General features: G+C 40.7%; 1 protein-coding gene across 4 annotated transcripts in view; it reads right to left on the bottom strand.

The window, feature by feature from the left end:
* cacna1ha (calcium channel, voltage-dependent, T type, alpha 1H subunit a) overlaps positions 1 to 25908 on the bottom strand; it is a 510834-nt gene that overhangs the window by 351054 nt on the left and 133872 nt on the right. For 2 of the 4 annotated variants that reach the window (XM_072269032.1, XM_072269035.1), the window contains exons 1-2: positions 8886 to 8992; positions 7939 to 8072 (exon numbers count right to left, since the gene is read on the bottom strand). In XM_072269032.1, the coding sequence (XP_072125133.1) occupies positions 7939 to 8072; positions 8886 to 8978 (227 nt within the window). In that variant the 5' untranslated portion in view covers positions 8979 to 8992. Of the gene's footprint in view, positions 1 to 7938; positions 8073 to 8885; positions 9012 to 25908 lie in introns of those variants that run through there. The other 2 variants (XM_072269034.1, XM_072269033.1) reach the window with 2 other exon arrangements.

Here is a 25908-nt window from a genome sequence, read left to right as displayed (position 1 = left end):
TAATTTGCAAACCAAGACCAATAGGTATAGTATAATTAATTGATAGCCCAAACTCTTATTAGACCATATGACATACAGGCAGGACTTAGGGCATTCGGCCCAATAAATCTGCTCTGCCATTCTGTAATAGCTGATTTATTGTTCCTCTCAATCCTATTCTCCTGCCTTTTCTCCATAAGCTTTGAACTCTTACTAATCAAGAACAAATTGATCTCCGCTTTAAATATACCCAATGACTTGGCCTCCACTGCTACCTGTGGCAATGAATTCCACACATTTACCATTCTCATCACCAAATCATTGACTTGGATACATGTCATTGATATTCAAACTAACATCACTAATACCACCCTAAAGTGTTTGTGGGTTAAACTATACCAAATATCGATCTTGTGTCACGCTAGAAAGAAGATCAGTAAAACAATGGTGACAAGTTAAACAATTCAATATATATATATATAGGGAAAGAAATATACAATTCAAAACACGCTTTGCAGGAAGAATATACTTTAAGGACCATGAAAAGTGAAGAGAATTGCTTACCTTTTATTATACTTTTGCATTTTAGTTATATTGCCTCTTGGACCAAAATAAAGTTATTCTAAGAACATACACTTGAGAACGAAATTTTAAAAAATCAATAACTCAAAGTAAATGGGTTAATGTCCTCCCACTAAAATGCCAGAGGAACATCAAACAAAAATGTTAATCGCTTTTCTGCTTATTGTCAACGAGTAATTTATCATCTGGTGCCTTCTTGAAACTTCCATGAGAAATAAAATTCATTAGCTAAAAAGGGTGAAGAACATAATATGAAGCCTCTGCTTTAAATTTACCCAGTAACTTGAACAGTTCAGCCGTCTGTAGCAATGAGCTTCACAGACTCACCGCCCTCTGGCTAAAGGAATTATTCCTCATCTCAGTTCTAAAGGTACATTCTTGTATTCTGAGTTTGTAATCCCTGGTCCTAGACTTTCACACTATTGGAAACATCCTTTCCACATCCGTTCTAGCTAGATGTTTCAATATTCAATAGGTTTCAGTGAGATTACCCCCACATCCATTTCTCTAAACTCCAGTGAGTACAGGCCTAAAGCCATCAAAAGCTCCTCATACATTAAACCTTTCATTCACCAGATCATTCTTGTGAGACTCTCCAATTCCAGTACATCTTTTCTTAGATACAATGCCTAAAGCTACTCATAATACTTCCGATGTGGTCTGACCAGTGCCATATCAAGCCTCACCATCCTTGCTTTTATATTCTAGACCTCTGAATTAAATGCTAACATTGCATTTGCCTTCCTTACTACTGACTCAAACTATAAGTTAACCTTTAGGGAATCCTATACTAGAACTCCCAAGTCTCTTTGCACCTCTGAATAATGAATTTGTTCCCCTTTAGAAAATAGCCTACACCTTTATTCCTTCTACCAAAGTGCTTGACCATACACTTCCCACACTCTATTTCACCTGCCACTTTTTCTATTCTCCTAATTTGTCTAAGTCCTTCTGCAGACTCCCGGCTTCCTCAACACATCTTGCCCCGCCACTCATCTTTGTTCATCTGCAAACGTGGCCACAAAGCCATCAATACCATCATCCAAATCATTGACATATAACAGGAAAAGGAGTGATCCCCTGCAGGACACCAGTCACCGGCAGCCAATCAGAAAAGGCTCCCTTTATTCCAAATCTTTGCCTCCGGCCAGTCAGCCAATCTTCAGACCCATCTTAAGACAATCATTGACAGTTGACGATGAACAGTTCTCCTAACCCAGTTTAGGTGGCTCCAGCAAATAAGTGTTCCGATGGCAAGTTGTCAACAGAAACCATTCATAGTGGGAAGAGCCTAATCATTGTGAAGAATATTGATGAGGGAGCAAGTAGTCATAAAGCAATGCTGGTCATAGATCTGATGCCCCACAAGGTTCAAGGGGGTTTAGTGAATTAGGATCGCAACTTTCTAAGAAAGGATCTCTGCAGGGAGAAACTAAGCTACCATAGAAACCATAGAAACTACAGCACAGAAACAGGCCTTCTGGCCCTTCTTGGCTGTGCCGAACCATTTTCTGCCTAGTCCCACTGACCTGCACACGGACCATATCCCTCCATACACCTCCCATCCATGTATCTGTCCAATTTATTCTTAAATGTTAAAAAAGAACCCGCATTTACCACCTCATCTGGCAGCTCATTCCATACTCCCAGCACTCTCTGTGTGAAGAAGCCCCCCTTAATGTTCCCTTTAAACTTTTCCCCCCTCACCCTTAACCCATGTCCTCTGGTTTTTTTCTCCCCTTGCCTCAGTGGAAAAAGCCTGCTTGCATTCACTCTATCTCTTCTCATCATAATTTTATATACCTCTATCAAATCTCCCCTCATTCTTCTACGCTCCAGGGAATAAAGTCCTAACCTATTCAACCTTTCTCTGTAACTGAGTTTCTTAAGTCCTGGCAACATCCTTGTAAACCTTCTCTGCATTCTTTCAACCTTATTTATATCCTTCCTGTAATTTGGTGACCAAAACTGAACACAATACTCCAGATTCAGCCTCACCAATGCCTTATGCAACCTCATCATAACATTCCAGCTCTTATACTCAATACTTTGATTAATAAAGGCCAATGTACCAAAAGCTCTCTTTACGACCCTATCTGCTTGTGACGCCACTTTTAGGGAATTTTGTATCTGTATTCCCAGATCCCTCTGTTCCACTGCACTCCTCAGTGCCTTACCATTAACCCTGTATGTTCTACCTTGGTTTGTCCTTCCAATGTGCAATACCTCACACTTGTCTGTATTAAACTCCATCTGCCATTTTTCAGCCCATTTTTCCAGCTGGTCCAAGCCCCTCTGCAGGCTCTGAAAACCTTCCTCACTGTCTACTACACCTCCAATCTTTGTATCATCAGCAAATTTGCTGATCTAATTTACCACATTATCATCCAGATCATTGATATAGATGACAAATAACAATGGACCCAACACCAATCCCTGTGGCACACCACTAGTCACAGGCCTCCACTCAGAGAAGCAATTCTCTACTACCACTCTCTGGCTTCTTCCATTGAGCCAATGTCTAATCCAATTTACCACCTCTCCATGTATACCTAGTGACTGAATTTTCCTAACTAACCTCCCATGCGGGACCTTGTCAAAGGCCTTACTGAAATCCATGTAGACAATATCCACTGCCTTCCCTTCATCCACTTTCCTGGTAACCTCCCCGAAAAGCTCCAATAGATTGGTCAAACATGACCTACCACGCACAAAGCCATGTTGACTCTCCCTAATAAGTCCCTGTCTATCCAAATGCTTGTAGATTCTGTCTCTTAGTACTTCCTCCAATAACTTACCCACTACCGATGTTAAACTCATTGGCCTATAATTTCCCGGATTACTTTTCGATCCTTTTTTAAACAACGGAACAACATGAGCCACTCTCCAATCCTCCGGCACCTCACCTGTAGACAGCAACATTTTAAATATTTCTGCCAGGGCCCCCGCAATTTCAACACTAGTCTCCTTCAAGGTCCGAGGGAACACTCTGTCAGGTCCCGGGGATTTATCCACTTTAATTTTCCACAAGACAGCAAGCACCTCCTCCTTTTCAGTCTGTACAGTTTCCATGATCTCACTGCTTGATTCCCTCAATTCCATAGACTTCATGCCAGTTTCCTTAGTAAATACAGACGCAAAAAACCTATTTAAGATCTCCCCCATTTCCTTTGGTTCTGCACATAGCCGACCACTCTGATCCTCAAGAGGACCAATTTTATCCCTTACAATCCTTTTGCTCTTAATATATCTGTAAAAGCTCTTTGGATTATCCTTCACTTTGACTGCCAAGGCAACCTCATGTCTTCTTTTAGCCTTCCTGATTACTTTCTTAAGTATTTTCTTGCACTTCTTATACTCCTCAAGCACCTAATTTACTCCCTGTTTCCTATACATTTCATACAACTCCCTCTTCTTCTTTATCAGAGTTGTAATATCCCTTGAGAACCAAGGTTCCTTATTCCTATTCAATTTGCCTTTAATCCTGACAGGAACATACAAACTCTGCACCCTCAATATTTCCCCTTTGAAGGCTTCCCACCTACCAATCACATCTTTGCCAGAGAACAACCTGTCCCAATCCACGCTTTTTAGATCCTTTCTCATTTCTTCAAATTTGGCCTTCTTCCAGTTCAGAACCTCAACCTTAGGACCAGATCTATCCTTGTCCATGATCAAATTGAAACTAATGGTGTTATGATCACTGGAACCAAAGTGCTCCCCTGCACAGACTTCCGTCAATTGTCCTAACTCGTTTCCTAACAGGAGATCTAATATTGCATCCCCTCTAGTTGGTCCCTCTATATATTGATTTAGAAAACTTTCCTGAACACATTTTACAAACTTTGTTACCTTCTGCTTTGTGTGGGACAGGCGGCCCTGTTATGCTAAAGGAGGTGGGACATCTGCAAAAGCAGTGACTCCTTAAAAAACTTTTGAATTTTGTTAACAATGTCTGGAAAATATTGGTGAATATGCATCAATACAAACAGGGGATCCCATTTTAGCAAACCCGCTGCTTTCTTTTTCTTTAAGTTACATTGAACACAGACTTTCAACGTTTGATCCTGTTTCCATTTAAAGTAGTACAATCAACAATAATACACAAGGCTGGATATGAAATTGGTTAAAAGAACTTGTTTACAAATTATTTTTGTAATATCATGTCTCATTATACTGTAATTTAATTGCAAAAGAAGGTTTAGGTCTGTAATCCACTATACATATGTTATTGGGTTGTCTACTTTTATGAACATTAGTTTGTATTAGATTTACAAAAAGCAATTAGTTGATTAAATAGCTGGGCAATCGTGACAAATGGATTCTAATGTAGGTAATTACTGAGTAGACCCCATTATCCTGTGAAAATCATTGTCAAAGTTCGAGTCAAGTCAAGTTAAGTCACTTTTTATTGTCATTTCGACCATATACTGGTACAGTACACAGTAAAAACAAAACAATGTTCCTCCAGGACCATGGGGTTCAAAGGTTTTAAGTAAATTTAGTGTGTCACCATATAAGATCATAAGTCATGGGAGCAGAATTAGGCCATTCAGCCCATTGAGTCTACTCCTTCTCAACTCCATTCTCCTGCCTTCTCCCTGTAATCTTTGAATAAGACCATAAGATATAGGAACAGAATTAGGAGATATAGAAGTGGAATTAGGAATACACTAGAATTAGAATATACTACCCTGAGATTCATTTTCTTGTGGGCGTTCGCGGTAGAACACGATAGAACCAAAAGCATTCCAGTGACAGTCAGAGTATGTGGGATGCATCCCGAAGAAGAGGCAGTGTGCATGTATCCTTCTCCTGCTCGAAATAGTTAAGAGTAATTTTATGGTACCAATGTTCCCTCTGCCCCAGTTATACCAGAGTCACACCGCAGCAGAAAATAATAGATTTCTGTGAAAAATCCTTCTTATAAAAGGCAGAGTTAAGGATGGTGCAAGGGACACAGCAATCCTGCACAGAGGACATGCGGTACAGATTATGGAGAGAATGTGGGTAGATGTTGTGGAAATCAGTTCAGGCGGTCTGTTTGTGTGCCTGTAAGTACTTGAGTACCAGTTAGGTAACTGTCTGCTGGGTGAAGACATTACATCACAGATATGGAATTATGGGTGCAGACCTTTGAAAAAAGAGGGGCTCCAAATGTGATTGTATTGGGTTCACTGTCCACAAAACCCTAAATTCAAAAGCAGCCCTGTCTAATATAGGTATCTAAGAGTACCTTCACTATAGGGAGGTTACTCTGCATCCACCTACTCTTCAAAAACTAGTTCATTTCTGTTTATTCTCCATGGCGGGTTTAGCGGGCAAAACCAACTGTTTGAGTGGTGCATCACCCCTCCCTACCAAGGAAGAGGCACTTCCAGCTGGTTCAAACTCAGTTCATTTTCCTTTTAGACAAGTAGCTACATTTAGCCAAGTAGCTCTTAACACTGAATTAATTCCACAATATGGACTCACGGACTGCAAGACCGTAAGACATAGGAGCAGAATTAGGCCATCTGGCCCATCGAGTCTGCTCCGCCACTCAAACATGGCCGATCTTTTTTTTCATCTCCTCCTCAACCCCAGTTCCCGGCCTCCTCCCTGTAACCTTTGATGCCATGTCCAACTTATGTTCTCAGTATCATTTATTTACTTATTTATTTACTGTTATTATTGTTCCAATTTTTTTTGTATTTGCACAATTTGTCTTCTTTTGCAGATTGATTGTTTGTCCACCTTTGAGTGTAGCTTTTCAGCGATGCTACTGTATGCCTTTGTCCTGCTGTCCAGTGCGACATTTTCTCACTTTGATAATAAATTTACTTTGGAATTTTGAACTTTAACACAGCTAACTATTCTGCTGCTGTAAATATCATTGGTAGCATCTACAGGAGGTGCTGCCTTATGAGGGCAATATCTGTCATCAAAGGTCCCCACCGTCTGGACAAGTTACCTTCTTGTCGCTGTCATTGGGAACGAGGTACAGAAACTCGAAGTCCCAGGTTCAATAACAGTTACATCACTTCAGCCATTTGTTTCTTGAACCAAGCGCACAAGCCTCATAATTACCTCAGCACGGTAGCACTATGACCACATTATGCTACAATAGATGTTCTTTTTGTTCTAATTGTGTTATTTCTTGTATAATTTATCTTCTTAATTTATGCATTTTCTTGTGTATATTGTATGTCTGATGTTGTTACAAACATTTCATTGCAGCTGTATATACATGTACTTCTGTACATGGCAACAAACTCAACGTTTGACTTTGGTGACTTTCCTATGGTCAAGTACTTACATCTCACTGGTGTGACTGGTTGCAGCATTCTTAGACATGGAGTTCTACAAAAAGAGCTCCTTCTGTGCCAGTATACCTCTGATTTAGGGTAAGCAATCTCCCTTTACAGATGCCCATCATAAAGGAGGCCCCTTGGGCATCCTGACCTGTGGGACAACATCTCCCACACCTCCTGCTCCTTCCTCTATACGTTGCAGTTCAAAAGCTCCACACTAGCAAACATTCCTGGTTCCAGTAAGGAGAATTCAGGTGAGAACAAAGTGAGGACATTTGCCACTTATGTGTTTACGACAGACTTAAATGCCAAAGAAGATGGAAGGGTTGAAAGTACTTCAACTCGATGTTTGGACGCTGATTTAGGCGCCGGGCCAGATTGAAAAGGTCAGGGTGTCAGGGTCTGAGGCAAGGGACAGACCGGTTCAGTCCACTGCTCCGCGACGTTTACTCTGCTCTGCATTGAACAATGGATCCCAGAATCTCCTTGTGGATTTCAGTTCAGAACACTACTTGCTAATAATTCTTGTTTGCATGACTTGCTTTTTTCACTCTCTCTGTACATTGGGTCTTCTTTTTTATTATGGGTTCCCTTGGGGTTTCTTTGCTTCCTGGCTGCCGGATAAGAGACGAATCTCAAGTTCGTATAAATATATATATATATATATATACTTTGAAAATAAATATACTTTGAACTTTTGAACTAACTTTTTTAAAATCCATCAATCTGTTATTAAACATCCATTAATCTATAGGACAACGCGGTAGTGTAAAGTTATTACAGCACCAGTGACCCAGATTCAATTGCCGCTGCTGTCTGCAAGGATTTTGTATGTTGTCTCTGTCGGTTTCCTCCGGGTGCTCCGGTTTCCCCCAACATTCCAAAGACCTACAGGCCAGTACGTTAATCAGTTGTATGGGTGCTACTGGGCAGCGTAGGTTCATTGGGCCAGAAGGACCTGTTACCGTGCACATCTCTGAATAAAAGTGCTCCACCTGCAGATGCAATCATGACCTTCACCCCCATGAGATTCAATGAACACGCGTGCACAGATTTCTATTGAATGAGTAAATGAATTACTAACCCTGCCATTACAATGAAGAAATCCAGACGATTCCATGTATCTCCCAGGTAACACTTCTGCCCAAATATCCCAAGGGCCACCATCTTCGTGACCATTTCCACAGCAAAGAATGCAAAAATAAAGTCATCAAAGGCCTGATGGTTTAAAAAGAGTTTTAACACATTTAAATTCATGCAAGGTCATATTATTCTTATCTTGTAATATTCATATTAAAAAAATTCTCCTCTCAAATTACGTTAAATCTTTCTACAAAGGTTTTGCAAAATTGTAAAATCATGAACGTGTCTACTTTTATAAATTTAGTTTCATCAAATCAAAACACTTATCTTGTCTTTTGCATTTCAGAATTATGCAAACAGCATTTAGTAACCAGTCTCTGAACAGCTAACGCATGTGTTAAAAACAGTTACTCTCCCCAAGCAGTAAGGCTGGTCAACAGTTCCACCCACTAACCCACCCCTTAACAATCCACACCACCTCTGCTTTATCATTTCCTGTTAGAGTCACCTTATGTACAGGCACTCCTGTGCCTAGCATCACTTGACTTATATACAATCAGTCTATGTATAGAAGCTGTCTCATGTGTTCAATTTATTGGGTTTTCGTATTATTGAGTACCTTATATTATTGTGTTTTTTTTTGTACTGCTTCGGATCTGGAGTAACAATTATTTTGTTCTCCTTTACACTTGAGTAGTGGAAATGATATTGAACAACCTTGAGACTTTATTTTATAAAAACAAATGTGGGAACTTTTACCTGAAGCATTCAGATTCATTGAGCTTTTTTATGAATGTGTTCTTTATCATAATGTGCTTTTTAGTGCCGCTTTGAATCCAGAGTAAGAATTATTTTTTTCTCTCCCTTACACTTGTGTAGTGGAAATGATATTGAACAATCTCAAATCTTGAATCTTTATTTTATAAAAACAAAGGTGGGACCTCTTACCTGAAGTATAGTACACCTTTCAGACTGACATTTCACATCTTCACATGGCTGAAACATTCCCAATGTGACACAATTCAATAGGATAACCAACATGCTGACATGCTCGAACCATGTAGATCACCGAGTTAAGGACAATGAGCAAATCATAAATGGAAAGTAGATTGACAAATCCAAAGCAAATTATTCTGAGGAACAGATAAGATGAACTTAAGACCATAAGACATAGGAGCAGAATTAGGCCATTTGGCCCATCAAGTCTGCTCTGCCATTTCATCATGGCTGATTTATTATCCCTTTCAACCCCATTCTCTTGCTGTCTCCCCGTAACCTTTGACACCCTTACTAATCAAGAACCCATCAAAATCTGCTTTAAATATGCCCATTGACTTGGCCTCCACAGTCGTCTGTGGCAATGAATTCCACAGACTCACCACTCTCTGACTAAAGAGATTCCTCTCCACCTCTGTTCTAAGGAGACATCCATCTATTGTGAGGCTGTGTCCTCTGGTCCTAGACTCCCCCAGATTAGGAATTGGGTACTCTGGTATCCTCCCACATTCCAAAGACGTTCCAGTTAGTAAGTTAATAGGTCATTGTAGTTTTTCCTGTGATTACACTAGTGTAAATATGTGGGTTGTGGCTTGTTGGGCCAGAAGGGCCTGTTTCTCAAATTAAAAGAAAATAAAAATATAATCCCAAACAACTACAAACTGGGAGAACGGAATTAAACCAGAGGAAGTAAGCGAAAGGAACACTGACAGAACAATGTTGAGTTTTTCCTCTGATAGTTCCAGTGAGTTAATTATAATTGTCTGAATTAATCACAAAAAAACTAATGACCTTTTAAAAAGAATCTCAAACTTAATGAATCCCACTTACAGTATATCCAATGCATTCCAGTAAAGCCTGCAGATAGAAGTGCAAACCTTAACCTCTCATTTTCTTTTTATCTTTCACTCTTGCCATCTCAAATTTCGGCAAGGGCTCTTTGGAGAGGTAAAGAGAGCAGATTAATTAACTGATCAGAAGTTGTGCTTTCCTTGGCTTTTTCAAGTTAAAGAACTTTTCAAGCACTACACCACAGAGTTATAGAAAAGTACAGCACAAAAACAGGCTCTATGGCCCATCTAGTCCATGCCGAGCCATTTAAACTGTCTACTCCCATCAACCTGCACCAGGACCATAGCTATCCATACCCCCATCATCCAAACTTCTCAAATTGAAATCAAGTTCTCATGCACCACTTGTGCTGGCAGTTCATTCCACACTCTCATGACCCTCTGAGTGAAGTTTCCCCCCACGTTCCCCTTACACTTTTCACCTTTTCCCCTTAACCCATGACCTCCAGTTGTAGTTCCACCTAACCTCAGTGGAAATAGCCTGCTTGCATTTACCCTGTTTATACCCCCTCATAATTTTGTATACCTCTATCAAGTCTCCTCTCAATCTTTTACAATAAAGGGAAAAAGTCCTCACCTATTCAATCTTCCCCTATAACTCAGGTCCTGAGACACAGCAACATCCTTGTAAATCTTCTCTGTACTCTTTCAATCTTGTTTACATCTTTCCTGTACGTAGGTGACCAAAACTGCACACAATACTCCAAATAAGGCCTTACCAATGTCTTAGACAACTTCAACTACTGTACTGAATGCTTTGATTTATGAAGACCACTGTGCCATAATCTTTTCTTATGATCCTATCAACCTGTAACGCCACTTTCAAAAAATTATGGACCTGTACTCCCATGTCCCTTTGTTCTACCACACTCCTTAGTGCCCTATCATTCACTGTTTAAGACCTACCTGGTTGGTTCTACTGAAGTGCAAAACATCCCATTTGTCTGAATTAAATTCCACCTGCCTTTTTACCAGCGGGTTCAGATCCTGCTGCAAACCATGAGAGTCGTCCTTGCTGTCCGCTACACCCCCAGTCTTGGTGTCATCCACAAATCTGCTGATTCAAATGTTTTCACTAATCTCAGGTTATCTTTATTCTCTTCTGCTATTCCCATATCTACATACCTCAAACCGATTATTCACGGCAAGGTGAAGAATTTTCCAACATTATTCCTAAATTTACTAGTTTTTACCAATGTCACAGGAGAGCAGAGCATCTAGACAATAGGTATGGCTGTCAGAGGTCTTTATACTCGAGCGATCACTCTTTCTCTATCTCCCTCTATCTCTCGCTCTCGATGGGGGTGGGGGTGGAGTGTCTGCAAGTTCTCGAGTTGAGTGAGCTTGTATAAGCATCTCTTCCGACTGTAACATCAAAACTGTGATCTGTTCATCTCCCTTCTTGCTGTGGAAGGGGAGACAACTCTTTCTCCCGTGTGTGTGTGTGTGTGTGTGTGTGTGTGTGTGTGCGTGTGTGAGCACGTGCGCGCGCCTGTGGCATGTCAAACTGTCGGGTGAACAATGGTTTTTGTTGAACTGCAGATCATGGTCTGTCTTTTGGGGCTTTGCTATTGATTGTTTGGTGTGTGGTAGGTGCTGATTCTTCCTGCTGGAACAAGTGGGAAGAGTGGAGAGGGGAAGGGTCGATGCTTTACTGCTACTTGTGTTTTGGAGGGGGAGGGGACATCGGGGTTCTATCATTCTTTCTTCCGTTTTTTTCTGTTTTGTGGATGTCTGCAAAAAGTAAGAATTTCAAGTTGTGTACTGTATATATTCTCTGATATTAAACGGAACTATCGAACCATAAATTCTGTAAAGTATGTTTAACTACATCATTTGTATGAAAAAGGGCTCTATAAATAAGTTATTATTATTATTAGCATCACTTGCCTTGCTGAAATGGATTAGAAAATAGAAGCATTTCTAGTCTACGTTTATCTATATTATTTGCTACCTTATTTACTTCTGTATTATCACATTTCTGTCACCTTTTGTATATAGCTGCTGTCAATTGCTAATTTGGATGACTTAACGAAAGAATGCCTTAGCCACCATATTTATAGATGTTTTTGATGTGCAAAGGTAACTTTTCAGCCTAATTGAGTCTGACTAATTGCCAACTCTTAGTCACCAGGTGTAGAAAATTAGTAATTATTTTTTTCCCAATTGTCAGCAAACCAAAGGTACTGTATCAGCAGGTTTCAGAGTGTGTTTTGAAAAACTGAACTAACATTTACATAAAACCTTGCACTTTAACTATTGTTTTAAGACATTTACTGAATTCTATAGAAGGTGAAAATGAACTTGTTATTTTTATGCTAGCATGACAAAATTTTCTTATTCACAAAATACATGATCTAATTTAAAATATCCTTTCAATTTTAAAAAGATCATAAGAAAGACGACTGAGTTAATAAGTGTGAAAAGGCATCTTAAAATATTCCATCAGTATTGCTGATTTAACAGCTGTGGTGCATCCTGGAAAATTAGTAAATCTGCACAGACCAAACTCATAGGTACTCTCCTCCAGGCAAAATGATTAAAGTCTAAATGCAAAAGAGCAGATGCTGGAAGCACCCAGCAGTTCAGGAAGTACATGAGAAGGGATAGAGAATAATTATGAAGAAGGGGCACTCATCTAAGCTGACTTTGTTTTTTTCTCTTTCTCTCCACAGATGCTGACTGACCTGCTAAGTATTTGCAGCTTTCGCTGTTATTATGTCAGATGCCAAGATTCAGATTTCTGCCTTTCACTGAATTCCACATGCAGACTGATGACTCAAGTGTCCTTACATAGCTTGCGATGCACTAGCGTTTTCTAATGGTTAAAGCCAAAGTAGTATCTTTACGTTAACTGAGCAATAGTAATCAGAGGAGTGCCTGGTTTTAAACCCAGACTAATTTTACTTTCAAGTGAAGTGCAGAATTACGGAGTGAAGGACTGAAAGTCTCTGGGTTTCCCCCCATACCCTTCTGCCCTTTCATACTTTAACCCCAATTCTGGGACACCCACATCCCCCTTCCACTACCCCATCTGCGGAACACACACCCCCTCCCCCTCCTGTATCTGGGACACTCCAGGTCAGGAAATTATGAGACTGAGTTTGAGTGACTTGACCTTAACAAATATAGGCCAACACTTTGGTACCTTGCAAGGGATTACATTGGACATGTCATTCTTTGGAGTCAGTTGTGGACTCATCCCCAAACAGTGAATGCAAAAATTCCCATTTGAAAGGGAGTCATAGATACACTGTATATAGCTAAAACCTTAGCAACTTTATGCATTGCACGGCCTTGCTGCCGCATAAAAACACAAATTTCATGACATATGTGAGTGATGATAAACCTGATTCTGATGTGGGTCTCTATTGTGGACTGAGAGTGGGAAGGGGACAGGGAGAAGGGAATCATGGTTGGGAAAAGGAGGAAGGGAGAGGGGAATCATGGTTGGGAAAAGGGGAAGGGAGAGGGGAGGGAGCGGGAAGCACTAGAGAGACATTCTGTAATGATCAATAAAACCAATTGTTTGGTATCAAATGCCTTTGCCTGGTTTCTCAGGGCTGAGTGTGTCTGCCCCTGCCCCTACACTCCTTTTCTGTCACCTGTCCCACACCCCTCCCATGGCGCTCCATGCTCACCATTCCCAACCTCCTTTGCTCCTGCCAGATTTACAAACGCGCTCTCTGCTCCATATTGACAGATATAATACTGTGCAAAAATCTTTGGCACCCTAGCTATCATATCTGCCTAAAATTTTTGCACAGTACTGTAGCAATCCCAAAATTAACATTTTGATCATAGATTATTTAGTCAATTTTACTATGTTCTTTATAGGAACTTGCTGTGCAAATACTATCTGCTAAATTTCTTATAATACAGAAGTGACTACACCTCTAGCATACTTTCCAGCTATAAAAAGCTTTAGGAGGTTGTGGGAGGTATGTTAAAAGCACTGTTAAAAATACAAGCCTTTCCTTTACAGAAATACAAACCATCCCCCTGAACAAGTTGTAAAGCTGGCACATTCAGAATGTTCATGTCATATTACCAGGCATGAATCAAAAGGGCTTGAATTAACAAAACTAATCTTTTGATTCTCATCCAGGTTTCCAATTAATTATTGCATGTTAAAACAACAGTCTTTACAGCAAACATACTCTAGCTGACTGAAAGACTAACATAAGCAACTGAAAGAAATGAACTCAAGGTAATATATGGTGATATATACACTTATATAATAAATTTACTTTGACTTTGATGCCTTGGAACGAGATTTCAACTGGACGTGTCCATCCAGTTTCTAAATTAGTGCAATTTCACCAATGACTTACACAATTTGCTTCAGGTTAAAATTAATTTGAGATCATAAATGAAACCATCACCACCCACTGCCAAAGTTCTGGATATGAAAAGTTTCAGAAAGATGCAAGATAAACTGAAGTTTTTTTCACATAGAATTTTATTATTATTATTGTTGTTAATTTTTTTTTGGTATTTGCACAGTTTATTTTTACATTGGTTGTTTCCATGGTGACTGTACCACGATGCTGTCTGGATTAGAGGACATGTGCTATAAGAAAGGTTGGAAAAACTTGTTTTTTCTGGAGTGGTGGAGGCTGAGGAGAAACTGGATAGAGGTTTATAAGTTTATGAAAGGCATGGATAAAGTAGATAAATCCTGTTTCCCCAGGATTGAAATGTCTAACAATCGAGGCCATGTGAGAACAGGAAATTTCAAGGGACATGTGTGGGGCAAGTTTTTGTGGATGAGAGAGTGGTGGATGACTGAAATGTGCTGCTTGAGGTGGCGGTGGAGGCAAATACGATAGAGGTGTTCAAGGGGCTCTTTGATAGGCAAATGAAAGGATATGATAGGCAGGAGAGGATTACTTGAGTTGGACATTTGGTTACTAATTTAATTAGTTTAGCACAACATTGCAGGCTGAAGGGCTTTTTCCTGTGCTGTACAGTTCTATAACTGTTTGACTGGTTCCTAAGTACATGAACATTATTGCCTGCACAGAACCAATTTTCACAATTTGTATTAAATCATGCAATGTGTGTCTACATTAACATAAGGTTGCTGGTAAGATAAAGTGATTAGTGAAAATATCATTACTACTTATGGCATTTTGATCAGCGCGATGCTTAAATGTTTTAAACAAGAAAATAATAAACTGAATAATAAAATCAAGCTAAATTGCAATACCACATTTAACTGTGCTAAAGTTAAGTAAAACAAGGTAATAGTTGAAACATCTGTTTGATTTCTAAAACTATTTTAAATCATTTTTGTGATCTTTGTCTCAATATTTATCAAAAACAAGGAAGAGAGCACTATTTAGACTCAGTGGCCACTTTATTAGGTACAGTGGCCACTGAGTGTATGTTCGTGATCTTCTGTTGCTGTACCCAATCCGCTTCAAGATTCAACACGTTATCCATTCAGAGATGCTCTTCTACACACCACTGTTGTAACATGTGGTTATTTGAGTTACTGTCGCCTTCCTGTCAAGTTGAACCAGTCTGGCCATTCTCCTCTGACCTCGTTCAATAACAAGGTCTTTTCACTCACAGAACTGCTGCTCACTGGATGTTCTTCTTCAGGGTTTTTTTTTGCATTATTCTCTGTTCAGCAGTTTCTGAGATACTCAAACCACCCTGTATGGCACTAACAATCATTCCACAGTCAAAGTCACATAGATCACATTTCTTCCCTATTCTGACGTTTAACTTGAACAACAACCGAACCTCTTGACCATGCTTTTATGTATTGAGTCACAGCTACATGATTGGCTGATTAGAATTTTGCATTAACGAGCCAGTGTACAGGTGTACCTAATAAAGTGGCCACTGAGTGTGTATCACTTCAACTATATAAATAAAACTGCTTCACATTCAATTAAGGCAAAAAGAAGCAAGCACATAGGAGTTTAAGCAAAAGCAAGAGAAAGGGAAGTTTTTAAACAAAACTGATAAAACTTTCTGCTGAATTGACTGTTCAAGTGGAATGAGAAGCAGGTGTAATGTAATAGACTTTGCTGCGAGCTTCACCATTCACCTTTCATACAACTATCTAGAGAATTTCTCCAGGCTCATCAACAGTCAGGCATCTGATCCAATGTGACATCTGAAGAAGACAAACAGCGAGACAACCCTTACCCATCAGTTAAACACACAGGTTAGCTCGCAAGAAGCAAAACTCAAGAAATACATTTACTTTAAATCATTATACAGAAAATGAAATAAAAATTGGTACAAGAAACCAAAGGAAATAGAGCAGAGAAAAAAAAGTACATATATTTAAAATTGCAACTAATACTTTTCTTCCGAAGTGAACTCCATACTTGCAAGTTTACCTTTCCAGTCCAGACAGGTACTTCAACAATAACTACGGCTTATTTGTAATGGCAGAAGTCCCAAAGGTATCCACTATTATTGTGAGAATTGTAAGTACATAAATGATATTCACATCATTCTTCCTGTAATTGTATAGGTTTCCACTGGATGTTCTGGTTTCTTCCCACATCCCAAAATATGCAGGATGATGGGTTATTTATCCTCTTTAAATTATCCCTTTGCGCAGATGAGCAGACTTGGGACCTGAACGGTGGGGATCATGGAAACACGGGGACAGTAAAATGAGTTTGCATAGGGTTAATGTCAAAATAGGTGGCTCATGGTCAGCACAGACTTGATGGGCTGAACAGAATGTTTCTGTGCTGTTTTGCTGTGTGAATCTGTGAGCATCCTGAATTCTTCTTCTCTACTTTGAGCAATCATGGGCCAGAAAATCCAAGCGTCAGAGGGGATGTAACGTTATTCTTCATGGAGGCTTTGAATCTTTTCCTCTCTCTGCCTGGTTCCTAACATCCTGGAGCAGGGGTTCCCAACCTGGGGTTCAAGGACCCCTTGCTTAACGGTATTGGTCCATGGCTTAAAAAAGGTTTGGGTACAGCCTCAGAATAGAAGGGCTTCCCCCTAGAACAGAAAGGAGGAGGAGTTTCTTTAGCCAGAGGGTGGAAATCTGTGGAGTTCGTGGCCACAGAGGCCTGTGAAGGGTAAGTTATTTGGTGTATTGAAAATAGAGGTTGATAGGTTCTTGATTCATTAAGAGATTAAGGGTTACAAATTCACCTTCAGATCCACTTATTTATCATGTGTACGTCAAAACATACAGTGAAATGCATCGTTTCTGGGAACAACCAAACCAACCTAACAATGTGATGGGGACAGACTGGAAGTGTTGCCACACGTTTCGGCACTAACACAGCAAGCCCCCAATGCTCAGCAGAACAACACAGAACACAACAAGTGATAGAACAACAACAGCAATAGAACAACACCAAAACAAGTTCTGTTCTCCCTCCCTCCCTCCCTCCCACCAACATACACAATCCTCCAACCCTAGCACAGGTCATCTTCGGCCTGCAGCTGACTCATGGACCTGCAGACGTTGGGCTTTGACTTTCCCAGCGGTCTCGCAGACCCAGGTTACAGGGAGAATCAGTTAGTTAGTTCAGCTGATCACCAAGAGGCTGCTGACTGCAGCTCTCCTGAGCTCTCTGTCCTGGGCCAGTCTTTCAAATTGTCCCCAGGTGTAGCCGATCTTCTCGATGCCAGCTTTATGGTCATATCACCAGGTGTTCTTTGGCCAGCCTTTCTTCCACTTTTCCTGGGGATTTCATGTCAGCGTTTGCCTGTTGATGTTGTGCAGTGTATGTCCTATCCTCCCCATCTTCTTTTCTTTAATTCTTCTTCCGCTGCTGGAGGTGTGCTCTCTGCCGTAGATCGGTATTGCTGACAACTTCTCGCCGACAGATCCAGAAGACTTTCCTCAGACAGCTATTAATAAAGGTCTGAACTTTCCCAATGATAGTCTTCATTGTTCTTCAAGTCTCCACCCCAGACAGAAGAACTGACTTTACGTTGGAGTTCAACAGCTTGATTTTAGTGAGCTGTGACAGCTTCTTAAAGCAGCAGGGGAGAATGGGATTGAAAACAAAATCGATCATTGTGTCTCATGGATGGGCCGAGTGGCCTAATTCTGCCCTTATATCTTATGGTGGGTGGCAGGGTGGAGATATGTCTCTACCAAAGGAGGTGTGAGGCGCTTCTTCCCTCTGCTAGCCTGCAGGTCACCCTTGGGTAAGGTGTAGACCCACAATCAGGGTCACGTGAAACCATGAGAGCAGGTACTGGATGGTCGTATGAGCAGCTGGTGCACACCACAAATCCTTGTATGAGACCACTGACTCCAGGCAGATAATCTTTGAAGAGTATTGATAATGGCTGGGGTCAGCCTTCTTGAAAAGGCACTGTCCAGAAGAAGACAATGGCAAACCGCGTCCGTAGAAAAATTTGTCAAGAATGACCGTGGTCATGGAAAGACCATGATCACCCATGTCATACATCATGGCACATAATGATGATGAAGAAATCTTACGGACTCACAGTATATCAGAGCTGAGACTGGAGTGCCTGATATGGGGAACTACTGGCAAGTATATACACACTGTGCTTAGCTTGAATGATTGGCTGTAACTGGGGGTACCAGGATTGTTGCTGGAGGAGAAAAGGTTTATATCAGTTCCATTAGCCTTCCGTTCAAATAGCTACACTTCATGCAGACAGTATTGACGGTAACTTCCTAGTGCCTTGGTTCAGGTTCAGATCACATGTACATCGAAACATACAGTGAGCTATATTGTCTGAGAATCACAAGAGAACAGCAATATCCGCAAACACGACAAAGTCTGAAGATGCTGGAAATCCAAAGCAAAACATACAAAATGCTGGAGTAACTCGGCAGGCCAGGCAGCATCTATGGAAAAGAGTGAACTCATCAGTCCTGATGAAGTGTCTCGGCCCGAAACATCCACTGTTTACTCTTTTCCATAGATGTTGCCTGGCCTACTGAGTTCCTCCAGCATTTTGTGAGTGATATCTGCCATGGCTACTCATTGGTCTCTGCTTAACCAGCTCAACAAGTATTTTGTATCCACCCACCTATGGAGTACTTTGGAATGGCTATTCATTTAACAGCACCATGAAATTCATAAGTGTAATTTGCTGTCAATACCCATAGTCATAAAGATAAGAATATGTTTATGATGATATTATCAGACAATAGATGACAAAGGAATAATTTCAATTGCAAAGACATGTATATGTAATTTAAACGCTAGAGATTCTGCAGAAGATGAAACTCTTAAGCAACACATATAGCAGCTCAGGTAGCATCTCAGGGGAGGAATAAGCAGTCAATATTTCAGGCTGACATGATCCTGTTTATTCGCCTCCATTGACGCTGCCTGACCTGCTGAGATCCTTCAGCATGTTGTGTGCGTTGCTATATGAAACACAAGATTTGTTTTTCAAATTGCTTCTCTCAAGATGCAGTGCTGCTACACTGACATGACACTAAAAAGCATACCATTGGTAAGTGTAAACAGAACTGGTGATAATTGACAAGCGTTGAAGACTCACATCAGTGTGCCTTTGCAAAAAAAAATTGACAAATAGTGACAATTATCTCTTGCCTGTCAATTTAAATTTATTCTTCTAATGTCTCAGTAATACGCAGATGGACCTGCATCTAACCAAATGTTCACTCTGGTATCCATGGATACAGTATATTGAGCAGCAATGCAAGTTTAAAGACAGAGACCATTTGACAAAATCAAAGTGGTCTTTTGAGGCTCTCTGTTGCTCGGGCTCAACAATGGATTTGACATCCTCACTGGCAACATGATATGCAAGCCAGTATACAACCCAGGGCTGTAAGATATGGAGAGCGAGCTGTTGCCCATGCAGCCAGCTCCTTTTCTCCATAGAGCTGATGAATCCAAAGGAATGGCAGAGACAGATACAGTTTGGCACCAGTGGTGTCACAGGAGTGGCTAGTCAACGTTGAGCTCAACGTAGGACTGCCTTTTTCCCTCGGGGCTTACTCCTGAAGCCTTCCCCATGTGTGCGTATAGCCATAAGGCAGCAAAGGTTTGAGATCAGAGTTTTCCTTCACCTAGATGAGCTGCCAAACAAGTCTGATGAGCCGCATCTGCCCAAAGTGACTGGTTTAAGGTGCCAGTAACCCACCTTTGTCCCTACTCTTGTCAGAAGAAATGGTTCTGCCAGGCTAAGCCATTTGTGAAGGCCAGGAACTGGACTTGGTTGTCTGAGGCTATTTGAGGCGCATGCCATTGGGAGCATTTAATAGAAAGTAAGAGCTTATCCCCAATGCCTCCCCTGGCTCAGACAACCTTAAGGAACCTGAAAAACATAAGGAAACTGTCTATTGAATCATAAACAATTTGAAGAGAGTAGAGAGAATAAGATGGGAGATGAGAGTATTAATTGCACAAATTTGGTCAGTACTACATTAGAAATGACAATGAACTGAACCGGTGACAGAACTCCAACGACGATGTCATTGAAGCTGAAGTATCTATGACACCTTTCATATGCCTTTGATATTTCATGGTGCACCTCCATGTGTGACTTTGACCTGTTTCTGTCAACACATTTGTCATTTGGGTGACATTTCTGTTTATTGAACTCGCCCAAAGGCATTTCAGGACAGTGGAATCATACGTTTCTGGATTTATATTTCTTTTGAAGTGTTACAGTTAGAAAGAATTCCTTCTCCAATGAAACTTAAAGTCGCTTTTTCATCACCTGATGGGAAAAATGCACATTTTGTTGGTTCAAGCTCAAGTCTACGAGGGGCGATTGATAAGTTCGTGGCCTAAGGTAGACGGAGTCAATTTTAGAAAACCTGGCACATTTATTTTTCAACATAGTCCCCTCCTACAATTACACACTTAGTCCAGCGGTCCTGCAGCATACGGATCTTGGACCTCCAGAAAGTGTCCACAGATGGGTGATTGATAATTTCATGGCCCAAGGTAGAAGGAGATGAGTTATACAGCTCTCGCTACCTGCACGCTCAGTTCAACTCTTTATGTGATTATGCAGAAAGTTTGAAGTTAATAACTCACCTCCTTCTACCTCAGGCCACGAACTTATCAATCACCCCTGATGAGATATTAACTTCAAATTTTCTGCATAATCACTCAGAGTTGAACTGCATGTGCATGTAAAGAGAGCTGTATAAATCATCTCCTTCTACCTTAGGCCATGAACTTATCAATCACCCCTGCTGTGAGCACTTTCTGGAAGTCCAAGATCCGTATGCTCCACGACCACTGGACTAAGTGTGCAAATGTAGGAGGGGACTATGTTGAAAAATAAATGTGCTGGGTTTTCTAAAATTGACTCCGTCTACCTCCGTCTGAACTTATCAATCACCCCTGCTGTGAGCACCTTCTGGAAGTCCAAGATCCGTATGCTCCACGACCACTGGACTAAGTGTGCAAATGTAGGAGGGGACTATGTTGAAAAATAAATGTGCTGGGTTTTCTAAAATTGACTCCGTCTACCTCCGTCTGAACTTATCAATCACCCCTCGTATTGTCATTCAACTATGTGTGTGTGTATACAGCTAAATGAAACAACTTTCCTCAGGGACAGAGGTACGAAACACAATATATCACATACAGCACATAAAAATAATGTTAACACAATAATATGAAAAGATAAAAAATATTCTGTAGATGTAAAAATTGACACAAAGTACATATATGACATATAGTTAAATATATACAACATTATTATTATTTCTGACGCTGTCATAAACATTATGTACTGGGTGGTAACAGGGTGTTCAGCAGTCTCACAGCCTGAGGGAAGAAGATATTACCCAGCCTAACAGTCCTTGTTCTTTCACTGCGGTACCTTCTGCCTGACAGTAGGAGGTCAAAAAGATTATGGGATGGATTAGGGGGGTGGGGGGGAGTCCTTGACAATACTGAGGGATCTGTGAGTTCAGTGCTTCTGATGTTCTGTATATCCGAGATGTGGGGAGCGGGAGAAGTGTGGAGAAGAGACCTCAACAACACTCACAACACGCTGGAGGAACTCAGCAGGTCGGGCAGCATCCGCGGAAAGGATCGGTCAACGTTTCGGGCCGGAACCCTTCGTCAGGACTCACAGTGCTCCCTCTGATCGCTGATGCCTGTGCTTAATTTTCTCAAATCATCACTCACCTCCAACTTAGCTTTCTTCACTTGCAGTTAGCTTTGTGATGTTAATTTTATTTTTGCATGTATGCAACATTGCTGAAATTTGCTCATTTACTGATCTGTAGAAATTAATTCAATAGTTACTTAAGTTATACAGCAACTGTTAAATGCAGTATGTTTTCAAAGTCAAAGTAAAATTATTGTCAAAAAATAATAAAATACAATAAAATTTATGAAAAATAATACCTCAACGATGTCTGACAAACAACCAATGTACCGAAGACTAATTGTGCAAAATAAAATTTAAAGACAAATAAAAATAATACTGAGAAAATGGATTGTAGAGTTGTTGAAACTGAATGTGTACGTTGTGGAAATAGTTCAGAATTGGGATGTGAAGTCTGTAGTCTGATGGTTAATAACTATTCCTGGTTAGGAATCACTCCAGGGACTTCCAGCGTATAGTAGTAGGTTTAAACATTGACAGTTAACATACTGAAGCAAACATTTATCAAAGAAGCTTGGCACATTTACTCGTCTGATTTTTAAATGTGCAGATTAAAGAATTAATAACGGTGGGTTTCAATGAGTCCAAAAATCAAAGTTCCTGTGTGTATTCACTCAAAAATAATTTTGTGTCACTCAAAATGCTCTGAAAAGACTCAATTATCTCACCATTAGCCTTTGCATTCCCTACTAGGTGCTGTCCAAAGCAGTGATTTAATCTTTGTTTTTTTTTTGCCAATACAGAGACTGCATCATGTACCAAATAAAATGCTAAATCTGACAAAGTACAGTGGATTACCATTTCACTCTGGTGGAGGGTTAGATCCCTGTATGGTGGGAAATTAAAGGGTAAAAGGGCTGCTCTTTCATCTCAAATCGCATGGTGCTGTGACAGCATTTCCTCTTTTCTTTGCCGCCCATCCCATTTCCTGCGATTTAAAACCTTTTTTAGTTCTAACTTTACCCAATTTTGATGAAAGATCAACATGCTGAAACAATAACTTGGGGTTTCTCCCCACAAATGCTGCCTGACCTGCCAAGTATTTTTATTTAATATTTCCACTCTCCTGCTTTCAATCACTGAATAGAATATAAGACAAAGGGAAAACTGCCATTACTTTAAAGTGCGACTCAAAGTGCATTTACTAGCAAAGTCTGTATGCAGTACACAACCCTGAGATTCATCTTCCCCATAGACAGCCACAAAGCAAAGAAAACCATGGAACCCATTTAAAGACAAACATCAAAGCCACAACATGCAAAAAAGAACAAATAGCGCAAACAGCAAGAAAAATAACGAGTGAAGAACACAGAATACGGAACATCAAATCACAAAGACATCGAAAGAGTATATTCAATTTGGTATAAGTATTCATCTCTCTTCCTTCCTCAACAACTGCTTTATACTTTGTCTCTTTCTTTCACTTTTAGAGTCATCATTTGATAAAATAATCGTTAAATTCTGGGGAAAAAAAACAATAGCCCTGTGTCCTGACGAAGGGTCGCGGCCCGAAACGTCGACTGTACCTCTTCCTAGAGATGCTGCCTGGCCTGTTGCGTTCACCAGCAACTTTGATGTGTGTTGCCTGAATTTCTAGCATCTGCAGAATTCCTCGTGTTTACAATAGCCCTGTAACTTCTTTGTCTTTGGAAATAGATATTAAATTTAACTGCACATAGTGAAATATTGTTTGTGTACTTAGCTTGAAGCTTCCAAAATATCACAGATTGCATATTTACCCAAAACAGAAGTACAGCAGTGTCTGAAACTGATGTAAAGCCAAATTATTTGCTGGGACATCATTAAGCAATAGGGCCACTTCAATGTAGTCTAAATAATTAGCCTTTTAAACATTTTTAAGTTGCTATAACATTAAGAAAAAAAGTTCATTCTATTTTTAGTCTTTTCATTCATCATTGCTTTTATTATCAATTACCTTTCCAACATTTGCTGATTCCCAAGTTTTTCAGCTTGACCGTCTTGCTCGGGATTGGAAATCCTGCTCCAATCCTCCCAGTAGTACCCCTCCACATTTTTGAAATTTCTTTTCTTGTCATAACAACTTTTTATTTGTTATGTTCACATCCCATCGACCTTACTCCATTATTTTGGGATGTTGCATCTGGTCTAGTTTAACATGGGTTGTCAATACATCTTAATTGAGTTTAAGCAAGATTGGAGACATTTCAATGTTTTGCACTCCAACATGGTTAAACAGAGCACTCTGAAAAGAATCAGAATCAGGTTTATTATCACCGGCATGTGATATGAAATTTGTTAACTTAGCAGCAGTCGTTCAATGCAATACATAATCTAGCAGAGATAGGAAAAAAATAATAAATAAAATAAAACATAATAATAAATAAACAAGTAAATCAATTACATATATTGAATAGATTTAAAAGAATGTACAAAAACAGAAATATTGTGTATTAAAAAAAGTGAGGTCGTGTCCAAAGATTCAATGTCCATTTAGGAATCGGATGGCAGAGGGGCAGAAGCTGTTCCTGAATTGCTGAGTGTGTACCTTCAGGCTTCTGTACCTCCTACCTATGGTAACAGTGAGAAAAGGGCATTCCCCTGGGTGTTGCAGGTCCTTAATAATAGACGCTGCCTTTCTGAGACACCGATCCCTAAAGGTGACCTGGGTACTTTGTAGGCTAGTGCCCAAGATGGAGCTGACTAGATTTACAATCCTCTGCAGCTTCTTTCGGTCCTGTGCAGTAGCCCCTCCATACCAGACAGTGATGCAGCCTGTCAAAATGCTGTCCACAGTACAACTATAGAAGTTTTTGAGTGTATTTGTTGACATGCCAAATCTCCTCAAACTCCTAATAAAGTATAGCCACTGTTTTGCCTTCTTTATAACTACATCGATATGTTGGGACCAGGTTAGATCCTCAGAGATCTTGACACCCAGGAACTTGAAGCTGTTCACTCTGTCCACTTCTGATCCCTCTATGAGGATTGGTATGTGTTCCTTCGTCTTACCCTTCCTGAAGTCCACAATCAGCTCTTTCGTCTTACTGGTGTTGAGATCCAATTTCTCATCCAGGCAGTGTACGATGTGCTTCCAAGCCCATCAAACCTGCACACATGGGGCAAGGCAGAGTCACCTGCGTGCCCACTGTGTTCCAAGCGAGGAACCCTGGAGCACATCCTCAGTGGCTGTGCAAGGGCACTTGTTGAGGGACGGTACAGGTGGAGGTATGATCAGGTTCTGATGACCATCGCTGAAGCCGTCAGCGCAGGAGTTGAGTGGACGAAGTGGTCCTGACCCTCCAAGCAGACCATTGCCTTTGTCAGAGCTGGGGAGCAGCCAATACCTGCCAAAAGAACATCTGCAGGCATCCTGACTTCTGTAAGGGACTGGCAGCTGGCAGCTGTTGGTGGACCTCGAACGGCAGCTGAAGTTCCCCAACCATACATAACCACCACCCTGTGACCAGACATTGTCCTAGTGTCTGAGTCTACTAAGCAAATGGTGATGCTGGAGCTGACAGTCCCATGGGAAGATCGCTTGGAGGTGGCCTTTGAAAGGAAGCTCTCCAAGTACGCAGGACTGGTCAGCAACTGGCTGGATGGAGAGCAAGGTGTCTCCCAGTGGAGGTTGGTTGTAGGGGATTCGTAGTCCATTCTTTAGTTAGAGCCTTCGGCATTTTGGGCATCGAGGGAGAGAGGAAGAGGAGAGCCATCCGCAGTACCACCGATGCGGCAGGGAGGGCCTCAAGATGGCTGTGGCTCAAAAGAGGGGAGCCATGGAGTCATAAGTAGCTAGCCATCTGGATACAAGCTGGGGTCTGATCAGCCCCAGCTGGGTCACCTGGAGGAGGTTGTATGATGTTGAAAGACCTGAAACACCCGATGATTCCAGGAACATCACTGAAGATGTGTCCAGAAGCATCAGTAGATGTATGTACACAGTACCAGGTTGTTACTGCAGTACCACTCCACTAGTTGGCATATCTCAGTCCTGTACGCCCTCTCGTCACCACCTGAGATTCTACCAACAATATTTATATCGTCAGCAA

The sequence above is a fragment of the Mobula birostris genome, chromosome 9 (genome assembly GCF_030028105.1).
Source record: "Mobula birostris isolate sMobBir1 chromosome 9, sMobBir1.hap1, whole genome shotgun sequence".
NCBI classification, from domain to species: domain Eukaryota; kingdom Metazoa; phylum Chordata; class Chondrichthyes; order Myliobatiformes; family Myliobatidae; genus Mobula; species Mobula birostris.
Note: the sequence above shows the minus strand (reverse complement) of the source record. Positions and strands in the feature narration are given on the sequence as shown.